At 40.5% G+C, this 21,883-nt stretch overlaps 1 protein-coding gene across 2 annotated transcripts in view; it reads right to left on the reverse strand.

Annotated features, from left to right (window-relative positions):
- The window catches only part of PCSK5 (proprotein convertase subtilisin/kexin type 5), a 255,418-nt gene that overhangs the window by 124,785 nt on the left and 108,750 nt on the right, over positions 1-21,883 (reverse strand). For both annotated transcript variants that reach the window (XM_068667577.1, XM_068667578.1), the window contains exon 8: positions 1,656-1,868. In XM_068667577.1, the coding sequence (XP_068523678.1) occupies positions 1,656-1,868 (213 nt within the window). The remainder of the gene's footprint in view (positions 1-1,655; positions 1,869-21,883) is intronic.

Consider the following 21,883-nt stretch of genomic DNA (forward strand, 5'->3'; position numbering starts at 1 on the left):
CACAGTCCTGAAAGACAAGACAGACACTATTGCAAAAAATAGCTGCAAGAATTTTTAACTTTTCACTGGCACCAAGAGAAGATTCTGCTAAGGACCAAAAAAAAGTAATGTTAGACTGGTGCTTAGGAAGACATCTGGGGAAACAAATAAACAAAAGCAAGCAAACAAACAAACAACAACAAAAAAAACACCTTCAGGAAGAAATTAAGATATATGTTATACACTAGAATAAATATGCTGGGAGGAAGACTGTTAACAAACCTAATTAATAGCAATAGAAATGTTTAAAAAGCGAGATTGAGTAGTGTAATTGAATATTGAAAAGTACATTGAGAGCACTCAATTCAAAAAAGCAGACAGTATTAACAAACCAGACTAACAGTAACAGAAGAGTTTAAAAGGCTAAAAGGAGGGTTTTATTGAACACTGAAAAGTATATCTAATGCACTCAATTTTAAAAAGCAAACATATCATAGTGTAAAAACACTAATGGTATCAATACTTTATCAAACAGAATTAAAACAATTGGTGAGTTTCCAGCCAAGATGAGAACATAATTGAAAATGGATGCACAGACTGTTTAGGAATGAGATGAGGAGCAATATGGGAAAGAAGAGCACTGAGCTTAATCTTGCTCACAATATACCAGAAACTAGGAACTGGCAGTAATATGAACAATTTGTGTACAGCTTTGGGTGCCATGATATATGAAGGACATAAAACTATTTGAGAGTGTTCAAAGAAGGGCTACAAAGATGGTGAAAGGTCTAGAGGAGAAGACATATGAGGAGTGTCCGAGGTCTGTTTGTTTGTTCAGCCCAGAGCAGAGCAGGATGAGAGAAGGCCTCATGGCGGCCTGCAGCTCCCTCACGAGGGGAGCGGAGGGGCAGGCGCTGAGCTCTGCTCCCTGGGGACAGCGACAGGACCCGAGGGAATGGCATGGAACTGGGACAGGCTCCCCAGGGAAGTGGTTCACATCACTGAGACTACCACAGTTCAAGAAGTGTTTGGACGATGCACTCACACATATGGTTTGATATTTGTTCAGTTCTGTGTTGAGTCTAGGAGTTTGACTTGATAATGTTTGTGGGTTCCTTCCAACTTGGGATACTTTAAGACTCTCTGATTCTAATAAATGAGTGCAAATGAATGTAGAAGAGGAATGATACTGGATTCAAACAAATATGAGAAAATAGAGGCATGTGGGAAAACTGCTAATGCCATGTATGTAAAATATGAAAACTATGGTAACTAGATTTAAAACCAAAGAAAAGAGGACATGTTCTTAGGCCTGATGATGTTAGGCAGGATACAGGTAATGAAACAAATTGTTTTGGTGGCAATGGCAACAGAATCTTTGAAAGCATCACTCAGAGCTGGCAGCAACTAGTGAGTGGAAAAATCTACTATGAACCAGATATATCCGCACTGCTGCACAATGGCTGCACAATGCAAGGATACCCACGTTGGCTTCAAATGACCAGATCTGAAACTTGAAGGAGTGTGGTGCCATCAATCAAATAAAACAACTGGGGCAAAATCAACTTGTGCTCATATGCTTGTTTCCAAAAGCAACCCATTAATTAGAATAAATTATCTGTCTCTCCCCATCCCCACAAAGGGGCAGACCACAAACCCCAAACTGAAAGACATACTATTTTCCTGTCGTAGGATTCTCCGCTGCTGTATGTTGTAGCTAGTGTGGATGCACATTCTTCTAGGTACCACGGCTTCTTCCCACTTTCAGCTGTGCTGCTTATGGAGATAGTGTAGATGCTATTGGTGTAGCCATCACAGGAGCAGTGGTCTCGACTCCTTCCACCATTTCCAGATGCCCAGACAAAAACTGAACCTAATCCTCTTCGTCCCTGTTTGGAAAGAGCAGAAGAAGATTTGATTCATAACTCTTTTTTCCTCTCATCACTTGCATAACAAGTAGGTATTTGTCCCTAAGAGACATCTGAAGAGAGAAAAACAAAAAAACAAACTATCTCACTGAGAGGAATCTGAAATAAAAGCAGGATTTAGTAGAGTTCAGAATGAGACATCCACCCCCCCAAAAAAATCAGAAAATGTGTGTGATGAACAGAACTTTAGAAATAACTTTTATACAGTGTCTGCTGCTCAACACCTGTATTGCTCAGCCTTACTAAGAAAGAGGTGCTTAAGACAGACCAGGCATTAAAACATCATATTGAGTTGAAACAGGAGAAGAAGTATTATGCTTGAAAATAAAACCTTTTTTAATGCATGGCACCTTTTGTTTATTAGGGTTCTGTCAGCTGTTTCTTCTTGAATTGCCTGGTGACACTAAATATAGTTTGGGTAGCGTTATATACTGTGAATCATGGTGTCGTGGTTTCACGGAAGGTGAAATTATATAGGTTTCACTATAAATCACAGAATCACAGAGCATCTGAGGTGGGAAGGAACTTCAGGTCATCTAGTCCAACCCATCTAGGTCATTATAAATACTAAGTACACAACACAATAGATGAACAAAAATGGACAAAAAGAAGATACTTTTAAATCCATACAGTTAAGCACTAATGCATTAATTCAGCAAGACATTTTAAACATATGAATAGCTGGACAAATTGCTTAGGCATATTTGTAATTTGAAATGAGAACTTAGAATTAGGTAACCTTTTGACATTTTCTTAATATGCCAAAGGTATGTAGTGTTTAAATAAATAAAAGCGTATTTTTGGTGGTGCTAGTACTCTTGCATTGATGTGAAAAGTGAAAAAGGTCAGTAATCCCTGTTGTTGATACATGGGAACTGAGAATTACTGATACACAGTCATGGGAATTGGCTTTTCCTGATTTATATTTGCACTTTTCATAGAATCATGGAATCATAGAATTTAGGTTAGGTTAGGTTAGGTTAGGTTAGGTTAGGTTAGGTTAGGTTAGGTTAGGTTAGGTTAGGTTAGGTTAGGTTAGGTTAGGTTAGAAGGGACCTTAAAGATCATCTTGTTCCAACCCCTCTGCCATGGGCAGGGTGGCCAACCTCTAGAACAGGTTGCCACCTTTGTCCAACTTGGTCTTGAACACCTCCAGGGATGGGTCACGCACTAGTTCTCTAGGCAAACTCATGCTGGTGAATTAAATTCAAATCCATGCATCTTTCTGATCTGCATTAATTATCAGCAGATAATATATACTGTTCATATAGGAATGTTTACCAAAGGTTTAAACTTGTCTTTGATTAAGCTAAATTGTATCACCTTTTCTTACATGACATTCTCTCAAAGCAATGGAACATCCCTCTAAGTTACAATTAAACTAACAGTCTCATTTGTACCTCATTAGTCTGCAAGTCATCATGTAATGTCTACCTGGGTTCTGTAAGAGGTAGCTGCCTCTCCTGCTCTCCCTGTGTGTGATAAATTAGTGTTATATGGTGTACAACATTTTTTTTTGTGCATGAATTAATTGCTTAGCCATGTGGGGAGTGTTTGTTTTTCTAAACAGAGTGCAGTTGTGTACCACAAATAACATAAAGACAGCTGTTGGACATCTACTAGGTCAACCTTAAACAATTAGCAATTCAAAGATTCATTTACTCCAGATGTACAGAGAGGTTTCATTTTGGCATTTTATGCTGAGAATGTAAATCAATGTAAGAAAAAATCCCTCACAGTTCACAATCAAAGCTTCAGTTCTCAAACATTTATGCATTTCATTTTGTGAGTTTAATAAAAGCATAGTACCTGAAGAGACTCTTTTCTCCAGCAATATAAGTTAAATATAAAATTCTCCTTGCTAATGTTTACCTAAGGTTATGTCTCTGCCATGAAACTTCTCACTAAATAAGAAAACATCTTAAGTGAAGAAAAAAATTCCAGTATGCCAAGTTAAATGTGTTACGAAATCCACATTCTCCAGACAAGATTAGTCTGACCAGCTAAGAAGTACAAATATTTCAACTTATTTCTCTTCCTTTAGTTGATTTTAGCTACTACGCAGATAAAAAAGATGTAAAATAGTAACATTTATTTTTGTTTTAGAGACAAGTTTTCTGAAGTGAAAATCTACCCCTGTCCTACAGCTCCTTCAGCACATTATGAACATTTGTCAAGTGAAAAACCCTTTTGGTTTTGTTCTGGGGTTCTTGTTCTGCTCTTCTCAGCCAACAGTGTCTGATTCAGAGCTGCCTAAAGTCAGTGGGATGTGCTTTGCAACTTCATGTGACTGGAACAGGTTTGCATACCATTTCTCTTTCATTCTACTTTATGGTCACCTCTCTTTGTATATCTTTACTTCATACTCCATTGAAAACACTTGATGAGATAGATGTGAGAAAGGATAAACAGAAAGATTATTTCATGCATATTCACTGATTTACTATCCCAGCAGGTAAGGAAGCCAGAAATTAGGACACTCTGCATGTCTGAAGGGAATGGGATGGAGGTTTATGCTAAAGATATGATGCTTCTCTACTTTGTACTCTATTCCTGCTTGATTTTTAGTGTTTTTGTTTCAGTTTGATCCCATCATCTCTTGCTATTATGTAATGCTTTCCAGAGGTACATTATTATTTGCTTTCTTCTTCTGTCTCCCAAATGGTCATTTTTGACTTGTCTGTCAATCCCGACATTTGCTAAAGGGTAATTTACAGATTTCTGTCTAGTGCTACACTGCTTTTACAAAACAAATTATCTCTCCTACATACATACACGTCAACAATATAATACATGGATAGGTAGGTAGAAATGACACTGCAAAGCATATCACACAGATGAACTTCTATCTCCATAACTAGACAATATACTTTATCAAAACCTTTTGATGAATTTTCAAAAGTGTTCCTGAAGAATTTTAGATTCATCTTTTTCATATGTGTTTCCTGAAAGCAAAGTATTATGTACAGCAAAGTATTAGTATTTTTGGCTAAATTGATACCCAACTGGAAATTCAGAGTAACCCACCAACACAACCTAAAAAGGAAAAGTGAGAGTTCAGGGTAGTGTAACCAAAGATCCAAGGAGGAGAAAAATGGAAACTAAATATTTGGCTTTTTTGTCTAAGTCTGTCTCTGACATTTATATATGTATATATATATATATATATATATATATATGTATATATATATAAAAAAAGCATGCATAGAAGATTAAAGCATAAGAAAACAATCAAACAAACAAAACAACTATCATTAACAGTCGACCTGTCTTTTTTATTTTTATTATTTTTATTATTTTTATTATTTATTATTTTTATTATTTTTATTTATTATTATTATTATTATTTATATTATTTATATTATTTATATTATTTATATTATTTATATTATTTATATTATTTATATTATTTTTTTATTTTTCCCATCATCAGGCTGAAAAGTCTGCAAGCAGCAGCATAACACAATTTGTCCCACTCACAATGAAAACCATTTCACAGCAGGATAGGACTGTACTTTGTGTAAGTTTTGCAGACAAAACCCTTGAATTATTAGTTTCTCTGCACATAGAATGTGTCTACACTTCTTTAGATGCATACTTATGCTGCTGTTCTAATAATGAAAAAATGAGCTGCAGAGAAAGATATGTGAATACTTTTTTGGGCATAAAATTTAGTCCTACTGAAAACATGCCCACGTATATTAAAAATTCTGCAATGCAGTATTTAAAAATAATAAACACCCATTTACATTTTAATAGTAATCATTGGGCTTTAAAAATAATAGCCATTTGCACCCAGGTTTACCTTTACATGCTCGTTTTTTTGTAAAAAACTGATATAAAATATCTGTTAAAAAACTAATGCCTCCTGTAAATATATTAAGATCTCTGTCATATTAACATCTCTGTCATTGCACTACAAAGTAAGAACCAGGTGCACTGACTAATGGTAAGGAATATTTTCTAATACATACAAAGAAAGAACTCCCATTCCCTAATACACTGCAATATAGCACATTTAACAACTCGGCAATTCTCCGAAAATAGCATTACCTTGTGTCTGGAAAACGTGCTAAAAATCTCATTCTTAAAATCTATTTGGCAAAGAAAATGGTGACCTTAAAAAAAACACAAACAAAACCAAACAAATAAAGAAAAAAAACAACCCTCCCCAAAAAAAAAAACAACAAAAAAACAAACCAAACCTGTGCTTTATGTGTGCATTACAAATTTGACCTGAACAAAATAATATGTCAAGTAAATAAGTTCTGTTTTACATTTACTGCCTATTGTCAAACTACTATTTGGTTTCCTCCTCCCCGTCTCCAAACACCTTACTTTATTTCAATAGACCCAGTCATGCTCAGGAAATTATAAACTTGTTAGCAACTATACTAAACAAGTAATTAGAGCAACAACATCAGCTGTCCTACTGTATGCGAATGCCTTTCCCAATTGGTCTCCTTTCAATACATGAAGTTAAATAACATTTGGACTGTGTTACAAAGCTAAGATAAACACACATGCAAGGCACTCTGTAGCTTTTACTGTTTGTCTAAATCTATCATCTGTCATCTGCCAGATGCCCAAGGGTGTCAAGATGAAAAGTCAAGCCTTGAGCTGCCAAAGAAGTCATGTGTCATTTATTACTGAAAAGCAAAGGTGCATTTACAAACCATATGGGTACAACTTGGACAAAACTAAAAGAGTTACTGAATTACAGCAGAGGCATGGACCAGGGTGGAATGGGTGTACAGCAAAGTATGCTCAATGCTTGTCCCATGATTTTAAAAATGCACTGCCTCACCTTGTAGGCACATTGTTGTGTCTGCTCTGCAATTTGCAGTGTTACCTGTTGACTCTCTCTCACAAACTCTGCAAGGTGTCCTTAATTGTATTTTTCCATCTCAGTGAACCAGACCATTATTTTTTTATCTGCTTTCTTAAATTGCATAAAACGTCACATAGTTAAAGGAAAATCACCTACTCCATTTTGAAATGAAAAAAAATTTTTCACTGACAGCTACGACTTGCTACTGACCTGTTGTCTCAGCCCAATTTTCTAGCACATTTCCTGGGTAAAGTTAGTGTTCTCCACTCACAGCTGACCTTGAATGAAATGGACTCAGGTCATTGACAAAAATGCCCCAAGTCAGAAACTGCACCTGTAAAAGCATGGCACAAGAATCTTGGGGCATTCACTTTTTTTCTGCCAATACCTTGTTTTCCTTGGTCAGCAAGTTGCAAGTGGGGTATGTGATACGAATGCTCCTTTTCTTTCTCTCTCTTTTTTTTTTTTTTTTTTTCCAGTTCAACAGCATGGAAGAGTTAGTCTGCCAAGAACCAGAGCCAGTATGAACATTTTCATAATGACATCTGCAGAATTTCCTAACACTATTAAAAGAACATTCAACGCTCCAAGTGTATGCATTTGTGTATATGTGTGTGTATACCTATAAAACACATCTCAGAGTGAATGTCTTACTGGTACTGGCAGGTACCATTATAAGGTAGAGGTCTTCACACATTAAGCTAAGGACAACTAGCAGACCACATACTTGCAAGTTGCTTCCAGCACACTTCCATCTAATAAAAACAGTTTCCATCTACCAGCTGTAGTTTGAGCCAGTAGAGCAAGATTTATTCACACTGTTTTACAAAGTTTATACTGGCCATTCATTCTCTGCTTTACAAGTCAAGCTGCCTTAATCCAGCTTCAAATCCTGATGCTTTCCTGCCTGTGATGTAGGATAGGAACTGATTGCCTCAATAGCCCTCCCTGTCTATGTGGTGAGTTTTGCTTTCTCCATGGAAGTGATTAACAAGTGACAGGAAAATATATCTGAAGGAGCAGGAAATGCAGAAGACAGAACCACTGACCTGGAGTAAGTAGAGGTACAGCAGCTGCAGACAGGGAGAGGTAAATTGGCAGCAGTATACTAGAAAGCCCACACACATGAGCACAAAACAAATCATGCAAATAAAAAACAAAGAGTAAAGGAAGGACACCCTATCCATACCTGGAGTCTAAACATTTAATTTCCTCTGTTCTACCTAATAATGTTACTTAATGCTTCCAATAACAAAAACTAATACTTGTGAGAAGTGAGATTGATCCTGAAGTGGGAAGTGGAAAAAGTAGCCTATGGTACGAACTCTTCCTTAAAAACTAATTCTTAAAGTGGAAATGTTCAGATCTGAAGTTCCAGAACACTGGTCCATACTCTGGTGACCTAGAAAAAGTACTATGCAGGCATGATTTTAAGCATAGCCACCACAGGGCCAAGCACCAAGGAACACAGTACCCTGAGATATGCACCTGTGAGAGACAGCATCTCCTCTTGCAGGTTCCTCAGATTCCAATGATTTTTGCATTCTCTGAATGCTGGATGCCATTGCCCTGTGTAGAGGCAAAGTTCTGCCAATCTACTAACTGGCAGAATTTTTCTTTTGAGAGGCAGCATCTCACAGACCCTGCTGAGTTTCTACCAGCACACTTAACCTCTAACTTGAAAATGAAAAAAACAGTTTGGCACACCACCTGTAAAACTATCTGGCTCTTCTGTAGACTGCAAAGCACTCTCACTCTGAAGCAGGCATCTGTCCAAAAGAGATAATGGCAAACTGAGAGCCCCAGGCAGCAACTCTGAAGTCCTATCATAAGATAGTCCAATGGAGTATTTATAATTAAAATATCCTCTTTGGACATCAAAAGAAAAAAAGCTGTAAACAAAAGAAGAAATTTCTGAGGCCATGAATTTCTCTTGAGATGTCCACGTTTTCAGAAAAAGTCACGTTTGGGCATCAATTCATTAAAAATGTATGCCTAAAATCACTATGACAAAACGAGTAGTAAGCCTAACAGGCATACATAAATAAAAATGCCCATTTGAGGGCAATGCTTAAAAATTAGGTTCCATGCTTGCATATTATCATTCCTGTTTTTTTTTTGTTGTTGTTTTTTTTCTAGAAAACTAGAAAGTCGAAAAATAATTTTGTAGTGCTAGAACAAGCATATAAAAAAATATATATACAATGCAAAAATCTATCACTACTAATAATAAGAGACAATTATGTTCCTGAAAAAGCAAGTTTTCCTAGTGCAATTAAACTTCTTGGTCACTTCTGAACCAACTGCTTTACTGAGGAAAAGACAAAATAATTAATCACAACAGAAAGAAGGAAAATGTATTTTATTAGCTAATAGGATATGACTCCTTTAAGATACTGAAGTGCGAAAATACTTTATGTGTGCATTAAGAAGAATGTATCAAATAACCACAAGCATCCATACATTAACACAGTAATTACTGGGATATATCAATGGAACATTGCAACATACGTCCTTGCATGTTGTATATATTTTATTTTACTGTTCACTAGAACAACAGCTTAAACAGCTCCAAGTTATTCCCTACAGAGCTGTAATTAGTGCTTAAAGTGCAACCAAAAGAAGTGTTGGCTGAAACCTGAAATCTGAACCTGTGGAATGCTGGAATGAATTTCCCATTTTCCTAAACAAAATAGAGCCAGCTAAAAGGCTGCGTGAATTGCACTTCTGGTTTAGACTCTCCTTATTATCATTACTTCTGTTGTTGATGATATTGTTACTGGGATAAAGTAGATTGTGTATTGTAAATAAGATAAGAGACAGGTTTTCCAAACTTTCTGTAACACAAGGCATCTCTAGTAAATAACAGATGACCAAAGAAAATGGGTACTGTGTCAGAAAGAAAGCTGCGTTAGGACTAGGTAAGGGATGTATTTCACATGCAAACACCCATTCTGTGGAGAGGTTTAGGCAGTTGCAGTTACTTTTGTACTATCATGTGATTAAACACTGGAGTGGAGGCTATGTCTACTAGAACAATATGACTTGTTTCACTTGTTAAACTCTTCCTTACAGAAGGCTTCAGGTTTTCAAGATAATTACTGAACTTCTTCCCACGTAACACACAGAATTGTGTAGACACTGTTGTTGCTCAAGTCCTTAGAAGTATGTGAAGAAAGGGGATAAGCAACTACATTCATATTTCAAAAAGTCTCTCTTTGAAATGCATATACTTCAAGTGTATGGAAAGAGACCCATTTTGCCAAAGCTGCTTTTGACTATTGGCAATCCAAACTAAGATTTATTCCACATCATGAATGGTGTGGTTTTTCATGTTCAACTATATCACCTGTTTCAGGTTGGGCACCCAAAATCAGAGGCCACTTTTCACAACTAGTCCAAAAACAGTAATGCTATTCTGGCTTGTTACACCAGTTTCCATATATGTGTGAGAATGGATGAGGTAACTAAACAGTTTTGGTTTCCAGTACACTTTGTGACATTGTAAGGAAACTGGACATTTTGAGGTATATTTTCCTGTAACTCTCATTCCAAAGTTTCCTGCCCTTTAGGATTTGTATATTCCAGTTAATGTAATGTAAGAACATTTCTGGTACATTATTTCTTTTTCTGCACTTTTTTTTTTTTTTTTTTTTTTTTTTTTTTTTTGTTACTACATGTTAACTTTCTGTGAAAAAATTCTCTTTCCCCATAAAGCAAAAGAGATGAATTTTAAGATTAGTTTTGATTATATATTTCCAAAAGAAAATAAGATGCATAGTATCATAATTCATTCAGGTATCACTGAAGTAAAGCCCAAGCTCTACTTCATTTCCTGGAAGGTAATATCCCTAATTCTACTTTTACTGACTGCTTAAAGTTGCTAACCGGGTGCAAACTAGGTAGGCCAAAGAATTATTAGCTTAACCATGTGTTGAGGTTGTTACCTAACCTGATTTTTGCTGGGCAATCTCAGTTTGGAAAAGACTAAATCACATCAAGGATAAACCACACTTGGGAAAGCATTAAGGCATCTTGATATAAACTTATTAGCTGCATGCAAGGAAATGAAGCCTGTAGGTAACAAATACATGATGGTGGACAAACTCCTGGAAAACGGTGACTATTAAAGGCAGTTTAGGGTCATGACAGATAACCAGCTGGCAATGAGCTTTCCTAAAATTTAGTCTGATTTTTGGATCTCTAAGCAGAATGAGTATGAACATGTGCAGGGAGCAGGGAAACAGTATTATCGCTGCATAGAGAAAGCTGCAAATTCTGTGCCCCATTCTGGTATCCACATTTGAAAAAATAATGCTGGGAAACAGAAAGTGTTTCAGAAAAGAACTACAGGAATGAACAGTGGTTTGGAAATTCTGACTAACAGAAGGAAAATGAATATATAAAACATTATTGTTCAAGGCTTTAGAACAGATTTTGAAGGACGGAGTAATAGGCACCAAAGTCAAAGGAATGCATCACACACTGAATTTAGAAACCAAGATAAACTTTTTAAGATATTTTCTGATAACTTATTTTATGCAGAGAAATGAATTAGAATCAGTCTATCCGGTTTCTACAAAGCATGTATAGAACTCTGAAGAATCAGTAATGAAACAAAATAAAAGTTAATATTACAGCAAGCTGGAAGTGGAAATGTCTGCACTGGAGATGTGGGCTGTGCTGGGGAATCAGAATCCACAGGGTTGAGGAAGTTATGAGCAGAGTGTTTTAAGAACGAAACAAAGTTATTTGATGATTTTGAAATTAAAAACAACAAAAAAAATAATGTTAATGTATCTACTAATTACTATTACCCGCATTCAAGAACAGAATTCAGGTTGAAAGTCGTGGAGGGAATCACCACTATGGACAGCAAGGAGATGGACATCTTAAATGTTAAGAAGTTAGAGTGGCTTGTTTAGCACAGCAAAGTGAAGTCTGAGAGAGGATGTGATTGTGTTCTATAAATATGTCAAATGCTAAAAAGATAGGGGAAAAACTATTTAAGCTGAAGAACAATTTTGACACAGCAACAAATGGACAAATACTGCATGTGAGAAAATCTTGCTAAAATTTAGAAGACAATCTCTAACAAATACATTAGTGATGGCTGTGAAACAGTTACCCAGCAGAAATAGAAGGGGAATTTTTTTCTAATTTATTCTAAAATAGAAATTGCTGAATGTATTTACAGGACATGATGTCTGTGAACTGTACTAGATAACCTACATGTCCATTTCCTGCTTTATGTTCCAACTTAATTTATTCAAGAGATCACTTGGCTAATATCTGTAATTACTTACAGGTGGAGATTTTTAACACCATAAGGAGAACCATAAATGTAGCATGACCACTGTCACCCACTAAACCATGTCCCTAAGCACCACATCCAACTTTTCCTTAAATACCCCCAGGGATGGTGACACCACCTCACTGGGCAACTCGTGCCAATGCCTGACTAATCTTTCTGAGAAGAAATGTCTCTTAATTTCCAACCCGACCTCCCCCCTGGAGCAACTTGAGACCATTCCCTCTTGTTCTATCACTAGTTATATATGAGAAGAGGCAGACTCTCAGCTCCCCATACCTTCCCTTCAGGTAGTTGCAGAGAGCAATAAGGTCTCCCCTAAGCCTCCTCTTCCCCAGACTAAACCCCAGTTCCCTCAGCTGCTCCTCAGAGGACTTGTGCTCCAGGCCCTTCACCAGCTTCGCTGCCCTTCTCTGGGCAAGCTCCAGGGCCTCAATGTCCTTCTTGCAGTGAGGGGCCCAAAGCTGAACACAGTACTTGAGGTGTGGCCTCACAGAGCTGAGAACAGGGGGGTGATCACTTCCCTGGTCCTGCTGGCTACACTATTCCAAACCAGTTGGCCTTCTTTGCCATCTGGGCATGTTGCTGGCCAGTTGAGGACTGATAATTGTCTTTTCTTATTTCAGAAATTTAAGTGTTGCAAGCCAACAGTACAGCATCATGTTATCAGAAGGCAGAATTAACAATAGTAAAACTCAATATCATTTCTCCAGTTTTGGTGCACAGTCAATCTCCCCCTGTAGTACAAAGATACCCAAACTTTAACTTGTTCTGTTGAAGTAAATACAATATTACATCCTGAATAACAGATACAACAGGCATACACAGCATATATGCAATACATGTAACAGGCCAATGCCAGGATATAACATGAAGTTACTTGAGCATACTGGAAGTCATATCTTTTGCATCCTTAACCCTAGCACAACACTAATTCTGACAGTGAGTCTTCAGTGAGTAGGTTTTGAGCAACTAATTAGAGCTGTGCAGGAACTCTTGTGCATGCAGATGTTATCTATGTATGATCCGAGTTTAACATACAAATAGCTACGTGTTCATTCGGTCATAGACTACTGATGTAAAGGGTGAACAAATACAACACACAGTTTAAAAAATATGGCATTAACTTCTGTGAATCATATTTCAGTGTATAAAATGATAGCTATTTTGTAAGTTATTTTGAGAATTATTTTTTTTTAAGTTTCCTTGCAGGAATTTGTCTTTGATTTTTACAGTGCAATGTTCTAGCAAAGCAGAACAGAGTAACTCCTCTTTTCATAGGCAACACATCCTACTCAAAATGATGCAGAGATGTGATGACAGGAGAAGCCAATAGCGTTTTCAAATAAATGTAAGAGAAATCTATCCACGGCACAACACAGGCAACAAACGTGGTCCTGAACTCTTGAAAATTTTGAACAATCTCTTCCATTTTTGGACTAGAGACATTTATTAATACCAGCAATAATAATAAAAATGTGAATTTCAATTATTTTTTTTCTTCTTTGCCTTCCCTTCTGTTCTTTTTGCTTCTCATCCCTTTCTCTCTCTTCCATCAGTGTAGGAGGCTTGTTTAGTGATTGTAAGTGAGCCTTCCACTCCCAGCAAACACTTTGAACACACTCTGCAGCCAAAGTTGGTGAAGCGAGAGAGATGAGAAGGGGCAGTGATGATGGGAGGGAAGGCACCAAGCCGAGTTCTCACAAGAAGTTCAGCCACACAGCATCTGATCATTAATGTCCGTCAAACATTTTGGCTTGTGTCCAGCTTGCTAAACAGAATGGTGTCATGGCAATAAAATGAAGGCCCCTGTGCTGATGCAGGCAGAAAGCCAAAAATTCCCATGTAGATTTCACTGCCTATCTGCTCTCTTAGTTTTTATTAAGAATGACCTGTCACTAATTTTGACTACCTTATGCATACCGCACAACAAATAATGCTAAGCATGCAGTTGGTGGGATGCTGGGAGAGGTGAGATAAATAGCTCTTTGAAACTCTGCTCCATAAAACATAATCAGGGATCACATTCTCCAGAAAATTAACTATTAGGTCCTTGTCAAACAGCAGTGAAAAAACAAGTCAGAATATCTGAAATGCATTACTCCCCGAATGACGTTGAAACTGATCCTAGAATAGGCTTATTTGTAGGAACAAAAAATTAACTAGTTACAATGTTGTATCCTGGAGCCATGAATCAGAGAATATAAATCTCTGAAGTGGTTATAACACTGGGCTTAAAGCCTGTGAGATACAGGCAGATACCTTAAAATTTAAAAGTAATTTGGTTTTATTTATCTGAATCAAGGACAGGGTTTTGTGTTCTCCCTTTTGTCTCAGACCCAGCAAAGTCTTATCATATGACTTGGCCACAATCATGTTTAGTCATGCTAAGCATGTTTGTTCTTGAACACAGGGTGAGATGTGACATCACATACCTAATCTTTTATTGAATATGTTACCTTTGGACATATTGACCTTTGTTCTGCTGTTCTGCATTATTATGGGGGAATTGTTTCTGAGATTATTAGGTCTACGACTTCTTATGCATTAGTATTTAAGACACAAGTCTCCCAGAATTTTCTATCCTTATAAGTACACTATTACCAAGAAAAGAACATTGTCAACTGGAAACATAATATAAAGGGAGCTTTTATATTTGCATAGAAATTGTTTGATTGCAAAGTCTTCAAGGTTTCTCTTTGAACTCAAGTATGCAAATTTAATAGAATTAAACAAAATACCCTGAAGATGACAGAAAGTAATGGTACTCAAGACAGGTTTAAAAATTGGCTTCCTCTTCCTTTACCTGGATCCTGGGCAGAATGTTAAAAGCATATTTAACTTGTGGTTTAGGTTTTCATTTCATAAATTCAGTATCCTTTCTTTAAATAGATTTGTCTGTTTCAATTTATGGCATGTGCTGTCTCTCTGGAACTCAATGGAAAAACTGTACAGTCATTTATCTTTGTTATTTCGTGCAGGATTTGGAAGAAGTAATCATATTAGCTCAGCAGATTTAAAAATAATAATAGTTCTAAAACACCCTGCATGAGCTGTTAATTGGAATAATGTGCACTAAAGATAAACTATCTTATTATTTATTTATTTATTTATTTTTCCCCAAAGATCCTAGACTCCCATCAAGAAACTCCCAACAAGAAACTGTGGCTGTTGCATCCATTTCATTTTTACTTTATTAATATAATAAAAAGATCAGTTAGTTTAATTATATTCTAATCAAAGTTATTATCCAGCATCACCTTTCTTTTTCCTAATTAAACAAATTAAGCATAATTTCCTTCTCAAATTCTTTTTAAAAATCCCAATCTTTTTCATTTCTGTTCTGTTTTTTAAAATAATATCCAGTTGTCTCTGCATATGCACAATAAATGAAGAATATCAGTTTTGAATATTTGTGTAGATCTGATAAAAGTTCTTGACAAATTATCCTGTAACAATGTTACTTCAATTTACACCACAGACACTGGATATAATAATGTTGTTGTCCAGATCAATATTTCTAAAAGAGAAGGTCAAGATCTGTCCACATTGTAATACGCAATTTTGTCTGCCTATTTTTATTTGCACAATTATTGTGACTGCTTAACTAAAGAGAACAAGAACAAATTCATCCTGAAGTCATTTTGGGTCTGGAAATTAAGCCTATTAAGGAAGGTGATAATTGAAACATACACCTACAACCTTTCAGTGTATATTATATTTCAAAGAATGAAAATTAGAGATTAACCTTAAGCATTTAAAAAAATATCAGTATGATTTTCTAAAATATCTGAGTTTTGTATAAGTCTTAAAGAGAGTACTTATTTCCTTGAAAAAGATTTTAAAGTTTTCATAATCAGAACTAGACAAGATTTCCAAATATATGGAAGTACTTAGATCTATGTTTTTGGATGATGCCAAGCTGTGTGGTGTGTTTGACACATACAAGGGAAGAGATGCCATCCAGGGGGATCTGGACAGGCTTGAGAGATGGGCCTATGTGAACCTCATGAACTTCAACAATGCCAAACAAATGCAAGGTTGGGGCAATCCCAAACATGAATACAGGCTGGGTGATGAATGGATGGAGAGCACCCCTGAGGTGAAGTACTTGTGGGTGTTGGTGAAAGAAAAAATTAACATGAGCCAGCAATGTATGCTTGCATCCTATAAAGCCAACATTACATTGGGCTGCAGGAAAAGAAGAGTGGCCAGTAGGTCAAGGGAGATAATTCTCCCCCTCTCTCATGAGACCGCATCTGGAGTGTTGCATTCAGCTGTGGGGTCTCCAGCACAAGAAGGACATGGACTTGTTGAAGATTGTCCAGAAGAGGGTCACAAAGATGATAAAAGGGCTGGAGCACCAATCCTATGAAAAAAAGGCTGAGAGAGCTGGGGCTGTTCAGCCTGGAAAAGAGGAGGCTTCATGGAGACCTTATAGCAGTCTTCCAACATTTAAAGAGGGGGAAAGATGGGGAGGCACTCTTACCAGAGAATGTAGCTACAGGACAAGGTGCAATAGTTTTAAACTAAAAGAGGGGAGATAGATTAGATAAGAGGAAGAAATTCTTCACTAAGTGGTTGAGGCACTAGAACAGGTTGCCCAGGAAGCTTTGGATGATTGGACTTATTCAAGGCCAGGTTAGATGGGGCTTTGGGCAACCTGGGAGCCCACTGGGAGGTGCCCCTGCGCATGCAAGGGGGATTGTAATTAGATGATCTTCAAGGTTCCTTCCAACCCAAGCCATTCTGTGATTCTATGATTTTATTCAACTCTGAATGGGCAACCTTGTGCAGAACAAAAAGTTGATAAAATGAAACAGAAGGGAAACCACCACAAAAATAGTAACAATTTGACTCACATCAAATATGACTTCTACTATTTCTTTTAAAAATATCAAAAACAACAAAAACAAACAAACAAACAAACAAACAAAAACACGATTACCACAGTAAACTGAAATGCTATGTTTCCACTATATACTGGTATTCTCTCAAATTACAGCTGCAATAATTACAATGGAACAAGGATGCTTGTAGGCAAGATCCACACTCTAGGAAGATTAATCCACATTTCTTATTTATACTGCATTTATCAAGTTTAAAATTCTAATAAGGAAATGGCTGAGTTCTGTGGGTACAGAAATTTGGGCTAAACTTTCCATGGAATATGAAATTTAAACTAACACATATATATGTTTGGACATAATTATTATTTTTAAGTGTGCTTCAACAATTGAACAATGTTTGCCCCTACATCCTGCAGTTCCTTTAGTCTTGCTTCATCACCTTATTGTTTTTCTTTTCATGCTCATTGTCAAAAACAGTAGTAAGCTTCAGTGGGGTGACAGTGAGTTGTTATTCCAGCTGAAAAGAGGAATTATGATGCATGGGAAGCAGCAATGGAGAGGTATTTGGCCTTCTCACATACTTGTGCTGCTCTAAGAGTATTTCAATAACAGATAATGATTACTAATTACAGCAGAGCTCTCCGGGGACAGACTCTCAGGGGACGGACTCTCTCCGGGGACAGACTCTGTTTTCAGACATTAAATATTGTACAAAAAGTAAAAGCACAAATTTGCAGCTCCACACTGAAAGGTCTTCAGATGACCTAGTGAAAGGAAGGCAGTGGTATGTGGTATGTTGTTGCACGGTTATTTTAGAGCATTTGTGGTATTGACCTTAATGAGAGGCGATCGGCTTTTTGCCGAGGCGATCGGCTCCGGGGCAGACGCGTTCTGCAGCGGAGCGGGGGATCGGGCCAGGCAGGGCTCATTTTCCGGCATCGAGCCCACTCGAGGGAGCCGCCAGGACCCGGCAGCCCTCGTGAGGGAGGCTGACGAGGCGAAGGCGGAGCCAGCAGCGCCCCCTCCCCGGCCGTTCAAAAGCTGCCCCTAGGGAGCGCGAGCGACCAGGGCGGGCAAACAGGGCGTGGCGCGTCAGAAGGGAGTGGCGCGGCAGTTCGCGCAGGCAGAAGGGCGAAGAGCAACCGCCTGCCCACGCGAACACCTCTTAACGACAGCCGTTAGCTAGGCGATAATGGTCTCCACCAGGCACGGTGGGCTCTCCAGGAGGTCGGTACACACCCAGACCGACTGCCCGTTAAAAAACGCAGCGGTTCAGGTCATGGGATGCAGGGAGTGTCAGAGCCTGCTGCTGCCATCGGCGGGAGGCAGAGACACTGCGTGCGTGAGGTGCGAGCAGGTGGATGACCTGATCCGCATGGTGGCGGAGCTCAAGGAGGAGGTGGAGAGGTTGAGGGCCATCAGGGAGTGTGAGCGGGAGATAGACTTCTGGAGCAACTCCCTGCAGGGCCTCAAGGAGAGGTATCGAGGTGAGACACCCCAAATAGGGGTGGACCCCCTGCCCTGTCGCCGTCGGGCAGAGGGAGGGGATCTGGGAGTTGAGGAGGAATGGAGACAGGTCCCTGCTCGACATGGCAGGCGATGCCCTCCCCTTCTGGCCCCACCTTCCCGGGTGCCCTTACGCAACAGGTTTGAGGCCCTGGAGCTTGACAGACCAGCAACTGAGGAAGAGGTAGCAAGTGTTCCCAGGAGGATGCCTAGGGCGAGGAGGTCGACTCCACGCCTCAGGACTGCCTCCACCAAGAAAGAAAGAAGGGTGATTGTTGCGGGAGACTCTATCCTTAGGGGAACAGAGGGCCCTATTTGTCGGCCTGACCCTACCTGTAGGGAAGTCTGCTGCCTCCCTGGGGCCAGGGTCAGGGACGTTGCCAGGAAGCTTCCCAACCTGGTTTGCCCCTCTGATTATTATCCTCTTCTGATAGTCCAGGCGGGCAGTGACAACATTGAAGACAGAAGCCTGAAGGCAATCAAAAGAGACTTTAGGGGGCTGGGACGGTTAGTGGACGGAGCAGGAGTGCAGGTAGCGTTTTCGTCCATCCCTATGGTGGCAGGGACGGGTACGGAGAGGACACGGAAAGCCCACCTGTTAAACACGTGGCTCCGGGGCTGGTGCCTACGCAGAAATCTTGTTTTTTTTGACCATGGGGCAGTTTACTCAGCACCTGGCCTGATGGCCGTAGACGGGTCCCTATCCTTTAGGGGGAAAAAGGATCCTTGGCCAGGAGCTGGTGGGGCTCATTGATAGGGCTTTAAACTAGGTAAGAAGGGGGATGAGGCTGAAGCAAGGATTGGTGGGGCTGTGCCAGAGGGAGCAATGGCTAGGCTGGAGGATAAGGTAAAGGCCCAACTGAAGTGCATCTACACCAATGCACGCAGCATGGGTAACAAACAGGAGGAGCTGGAAGCCATCGTGCAGCGGGCAGGCTACGACTTGGTTGCCATCACGGAAACGTGGTGGGACCAGTCTCATGACTGGAGTGCTAGCTATAAGCTCTTCAGAAGGGACAGGCAGCACAGAAGGGGTGGCGGTGTGGCTCTCTATATTAGAGAGTCTTTCGATGTTGTGGAACTTGAGACTAGGAATGACAAGGTCGAGTCCCTTTGGGTTAGGATCGGCAGGGGGCAACAAGGCTAGTGTCCTGGTCGGGGTCTGCTATAGACCGCCGAACCAGGATGAGGAGACGGATGAGGAATTCTACAGGCAGATGACAGAAGTTGCGAAATCTTCAGCGCTTGTACTCTTGGGGGACTTCAACTTCCCTGACATATCCTGGAAGCACAACACAGCCCAGAGAAAGCAGTCTAGGAGGTTTCTGGAGAAAGTGGAAGATAGCTTCCTGACGCAGCTGATAAGTGAACCTACCAGGGGTGGTGCCCCGCTAGACCTTCTCTTCACAAACAGAGAAGGACTGGTGGAGGATGTGATTGTCGGGAGCTGTCTTGGGCAGAGTGACCACGAAATGGTGGAGTTCACTATTCTTGGCGAGGCCAGGAAGGGAACCAGTAAAACCGCTGTACTGGACTTTCAGAGGGCTGACTTTGGGCTGCTCAGGACACTAGTTGGTGGAATCGCTTGGGAGGCGGTTCTGAAGGGCAGAGGGGTCCAGGAATGCTGGGCGCTCTTCAAGAGGCAAATCCTAATGGTGCAGGAGCGGTCTGTTCCCATGTGCCCAAAGATGAGCCAGCGGGGAAGAAGACCAGCCTGGCTCAACAGAGAACTGTGGCTTGAGCTTAGGAGAAAAAAGAGGGTTTATAATCTTTGGAAAAGTGGGCAGGCCACTAGGGAGGATTATAAGGATGTAGCGAGGCTGTGCAGGGACAAAATTAGGAAGGCCAAAGCTCATCTGGAGCTCAATCTGGCTACTGCCGTTAAAGATAACAAAAAACGCTTTTATAAATACATCAACACAAAAAGGAGGACTAAGGAGAATCTCCATCCTTTACTGAATGCGGGGGGAAACTTAGTTACAAGAGATGAGGAAAAGGCGGAGGTGCTCAATGCCTTCTTTGCCTCAGTCTTTAGCGGCAATACCGGTTGTTCTCTGGATACCCAATACCCTGAGCTGGTGGAAGGGGATGGGGAGCAGGATGTGGCCCTCACCATCCACGAAGAACTGGTTGGTGACCTGCTACGGCACTTGGATGTGCACAAGTCAATGGGGCCGGATGGGATCCACCCAAGGGTACTGAGAGAACTGGCAGAGGAGCTGGCCAAGCCCCTATCCATCATTTATCAGCAGTCCTGGCTACTGGGGGAGGTCCCAGCTGACTGGTGGCTAGCAAATGTGACGCCCATCTACAAGAAGGGCCGGAGGGCAGACCCAGGAAATTACAGGCCTGTCAGTTTGACCTCAGTACCAGGGAAGCTCATGGAGCAGATCCTCTTGAGAGTCATCATGCGGCACTTGAAGGGCAAGCAGGCGATCAGGCCCAGTCAGCATGGGTTTATGGAAGGCAGATCCTGCTTGACGAACCTGATCTCCTTCTATGACAAAGTGACACGCTGGGTGGATGAGGGAAAGGCTGTGGATGTGGTCTACCTTGACTTCAGCAAGGCTTTTGACACCGTCTCCCACAGCATTCTCCTCAAGAAACTGGCTGCTCTTGGCTTGGACTGGCGCATGCTTTGTTGGGTTAGAAACTGGCTGGATAGCCGGGCCCAAAGAGTCGTGGTAAATGGAGCCAAGTCCAGTTGGAGGCCAGTCACTAGTGGCGTCCCCCAGGGCTCGGTGCTGGGGCCGGTCCTCTTTAATATCTTCATCAATGATCTGGACGAGGGCATTGAGTGCACCCTCAGTAAGTTTGCAGATGACACCAAGTTAGGTGCGTGTGTTGATCTGCTCGAGGGTAGGAAGGCTCTGCAGGAGGATCTGGATAGGCTGCACCGATGGGCTGAGGTCAACTGCATGAAGTTCAACAAGGCCAAGTGCCGGGTCCTGCACCTGGGGCACAATAACCCCAAGCAGAGCTACAGGCTGGGAGATGAGTGGTTGGAGAGCTGCCAGGCAGAGAAGGACCTGGGAGTGATGGTGGACAGTCGGCTGAATATGAGCCAGCAGTGTGCTCAGGTGGCCAAGAAGGCCAACAGCATCCTGGCTTGTATCAGAAACAGTGTGACCAGCAGTGCTAGGGAGGTGATCGTCCCCCTGTACTCGGCTCTGGTGAGGCCGCACCTCGAGTACTGTGTTCAGTTTTGGGCCCCTCGCTACAAGAAGGACATCGAGGTGCTTGAGCGGGTCCAGAGAAGGGCGACAAAGCTGGTGAGGGGCCTGGAGAACAAGTCCTACGAGGAGCGGCTGAGGGAGCTGGGCTTGTTCAGCCTGGAGAAGAGGAGGCTCAGGGGTGACCTTATTGCTCTCTACAGATACCTTAAAGGAGGCTGTAGTGAGGTGGGGGTTGGCCTGTTCTCCCACGTGCCTGGTGACAGGACGAGGGGGAATGGGCTAAAGTTGCGCCAGGGGAGTTT

The sequence above is a fragment of the Anas acuta genome, chromosome Z (assembly GCF_963932015.1).
Source record: "Anas acuta chromosome Z, bAnaAcu1.1, whole genome shotgun sequence".
Lineage (NCBI taxonomy): Eukaryota > Metazoa > Chordata > Aves > Anseriformes > Anatidae > Anas > Anas acuta.